The sequence below is a fragment of the Thamnophis elegans genome, chromosome 17 (assembly GCF_009769535.1).
Source record: "Thamnophis elegans isolate rThaEle1 chromosome 17, rThaEle1.pri, whole genome shotgun sequence".
NCBI classification, from domain to species: Eukaryota; Metazoa; Chordata; class Lepidosauria; order Squamata; family Colubridae; genus Thamnophis; species Thamnophis elegans.
The window spans coordinates 486,867-489,556 of record NC_045557.1 but is presented as its reverse complement, the minus strand read 5'-3'; the positions used below and the strand labels follow the sequence as shown (position 1 = coordinate 489,556).

Here is a 2,690-nt window from a genome sequence, read left to right as displayed (position 1 = left end):
GCACAACTATCCAGCCCAGCTAAGTACTGATTAATACAGGACAATATTAATTTCCCCCTCCCTTGCAAAAAAGCAGGTCCCCAAAAGTTTTCGATTACTAAATCTATTGGCGAATTGTTAATGCCATTTATATACAAAGCAATTAACAAGAAGAATAAAGGAAAAATTAAAGGTTTAAAACACTTTAAGGCATGAAAGCTTCTAGTCCTCAGGGTGAAGGAGTAAAAAGCTAATCCCCCACAACACATCTCCTCCTCCAACACCATAAGCGAGAGGGGAGAATCCGTCTAACACAAACACACACACACACACACAGACAGTTTTCCCACCGCTGTCCCCAACTCCAGTGGCGCATTTGGCAGCCAAGCGATCCCATCCCAGAAGCGCCTTCAGCAGAGGCGGCCGTGGTTGCGCCTTGAGGGCCCCGTTTCTCTCCCTCCGTCTCTCCCGACCCAAAGCCCCTCGGAAGCCTCGCCCTCTGTCCCGGGAGCCCCGGCCTTGGCCCTGCGCCTCCCACCCCAAGGGCCGCCGCACGCAGCCCCGTCCTGGGCGCAGTTGGCTCCAAGTGCCCCGTTGGCGACATTTGGGCTCGGGCGGGCTGGGAGTTGGACGCGCTCAGCGCCACGCCCGAGCGCCGGAGGGGAGCCCACGCGGGACCGGCCGGCCAGGCCACCCAGCGGGAAGCGGGAGGAGAGAGAGGGGGGGCTGTCGGGGCCGCGGAGGAGGCCGGGCCGCTCCCAACGAGGCGCCCGGGGCCTCCGGGCAGAGGAGCGCCGGGCGGGGGGGGGGTCCGGGGCGGCTGCCGTGCCGGGCGGGGCCTCACCTGGCCTTGAGCTCCTTGAACTCCTCGCGGACCTTGGTGAGCTCCAGCTGGAGCCGCGCGCGCTCCTTGGCCACCGAGTCCAGCGTCTTGCGCGCGTCGCCCAGCTCGGCCTCGTAGGCCGCCTTGATGCCCACCACCTCGCGGGTGACCTCCTCCTCGGACTCGGTGACGCGCAGCCGCAGCCCCGCGTTCTCCGACTCCAGCGACCGCACCTTGTCGATGTAGACGGCCAGCCGGTCGTTCAGCTCCTGCAGGTCTTCCTTCTCCTGCAGGCGGGTGATGCGCGCGGGCGAGTGCGCCGTCGGGGGGGCCCCGCTGCGGGGGCCGCGCTTCTGTCCGGCGGGGGTCTCCATGGCGGCGGGCGAGCGAGCGAGGCGAGGCGGGCGCGGCTCTCCGGCTGACGGCGGCGGCGGCGCGTCTGAGTCACTCCCGGCCTGGCCGCCGCCTCAAATACCCCCGGGAGGAGCGCGGGGCGGGCTGGAGAGCGCCGGCTCCGCCCTCCGGAGGACGCCGCGCAACCGAGCGCCGCCGAGCCCTCCAAGCTCCGGGCCGCCCGCCTGCGGAAGAGCCCCGGGGCGTCCCGGGGGAGGCGGAGGGGGCGCTCGGCCGGAGAACGCTCTGCCCCCCCCCCGGAGCCCCCAGCGATGCCTGGCCAATAAATGCAACAAACGCGTAAATGAGTAATAAGTAGAGTGGACTTTGGGCAAGATGAGGAGAGTGGCAGGCAGAGCTGCCAATCAGCTTGGATCCCTTCTGCCCTCCCGTTTTTTCCAGAATCCCGAGGGAGGGGATGCAATGGGGGCCCTCCTCCCCCCTCCTCCCCCCCCCCTCCTCTGCCTGGGATGGGCCCGCCCGGTTCTCCAAACACCCCCACAACCTCCCGGTGGAAAAAGCCAGAGGGGTGACTCACGCGGTGCCCTGGCAACACACACGCACAGGCAAACACAGACAGGCACGCATGCGCACGCCCGGAGCCTGCGGGGGCCGGCTGGCATGCCTCTCCCAGGCTCGGCCAGGGTGAGTCACCGTGACGGTCGTACGTTCTCTGCCCTTCAAGGTGCCCCCTGCTGCCTCCCCGCGAACCCTCCCGCTCCACGGAGCCCCGCGGCACCGCTTCCAGCCCGCGTAGCGGCTGAGCTGCGGCTTCCTTCGATTCGCAGGAGAAGCGCCTGAAAGGAAGGCGGGTAGTCCTCGACTTACGACCACCCTTGGCCCCAGAATTTCTCTTCCTAATCCAGGCCGGTCTTAAGTGAGCTTTTCTGACCTTTTTTGCCACGGTTGTTAAGTGAATCACTGCGTTGTTAAGTGAATCACACAGCCGAGATTCATTGGTCCTCATTAGAGATGGAAAAAGGACCAAATCTTCTGGCCCTCTGAAGAAATCCTAAGCCCGTTGCTTGCCTCTCTGTTTCGCCTATTCGTAGTTCTTAATTTCACACTGAAATTTTGTAGTAAGAGTGAGAGTTACTGTTGCAAAGCAAGTAGGCCAAAGAGGATGGGAAGCATTTGGATTCTCTTGTCCTGTCTCTGCTTCCCTTCAAACAAGTTGGAAGATTCCGGGAAGGAGTTCTGGTGCTCCTTCCTCTCCGTACTGGAAAGAGGCAGAGAAGAGCAGCCAAGAGAATTAAGAGGCTGGAGGCTCAAACGGACGATGGACGATTGCAGGAACTGGGCCTGGCTGGTCTAGGGAAGAGAAGGACCAGGGGAGGCAGGAGAGCATCTTCCAGTATTGGAGGGGCTGCCCCAGAGAGGAGGAAGGGGGTCAAGCTATTCTTCAAAGCACCCGAAGGCCAGAGAAGGAAGAATGGATGGAAGCTGATCCAGGACAGATTCAATCTACAAAGAAGGACAGAGAGCAATGGCTTGA

The 2,690-nt window shown here is 62.4% G+C and overlaps 1 protein-coding gene across 1 annotated transcript; it reads right to left on the bottom strand.

Annotated features, from left to right (window-relative positions):
- Positions 1-819: 819 nt before the first annotated feature.
- On the bottom strand, positions 820-1,482 carry LOC116520095 (prelamin-A/C-like). The gene has a single exon (XM_032234249.1). It carries the CDS (start codon positions 1,174-1,176, stop codon positions 820-822), a length of 357 nt encoding a protein of 118 aa, XP_032090140.1. The 5' UTR covers positions 1,177-1,482.
- Positions 1,483-2,690: the final 1,208 nt, after the last annotated feature.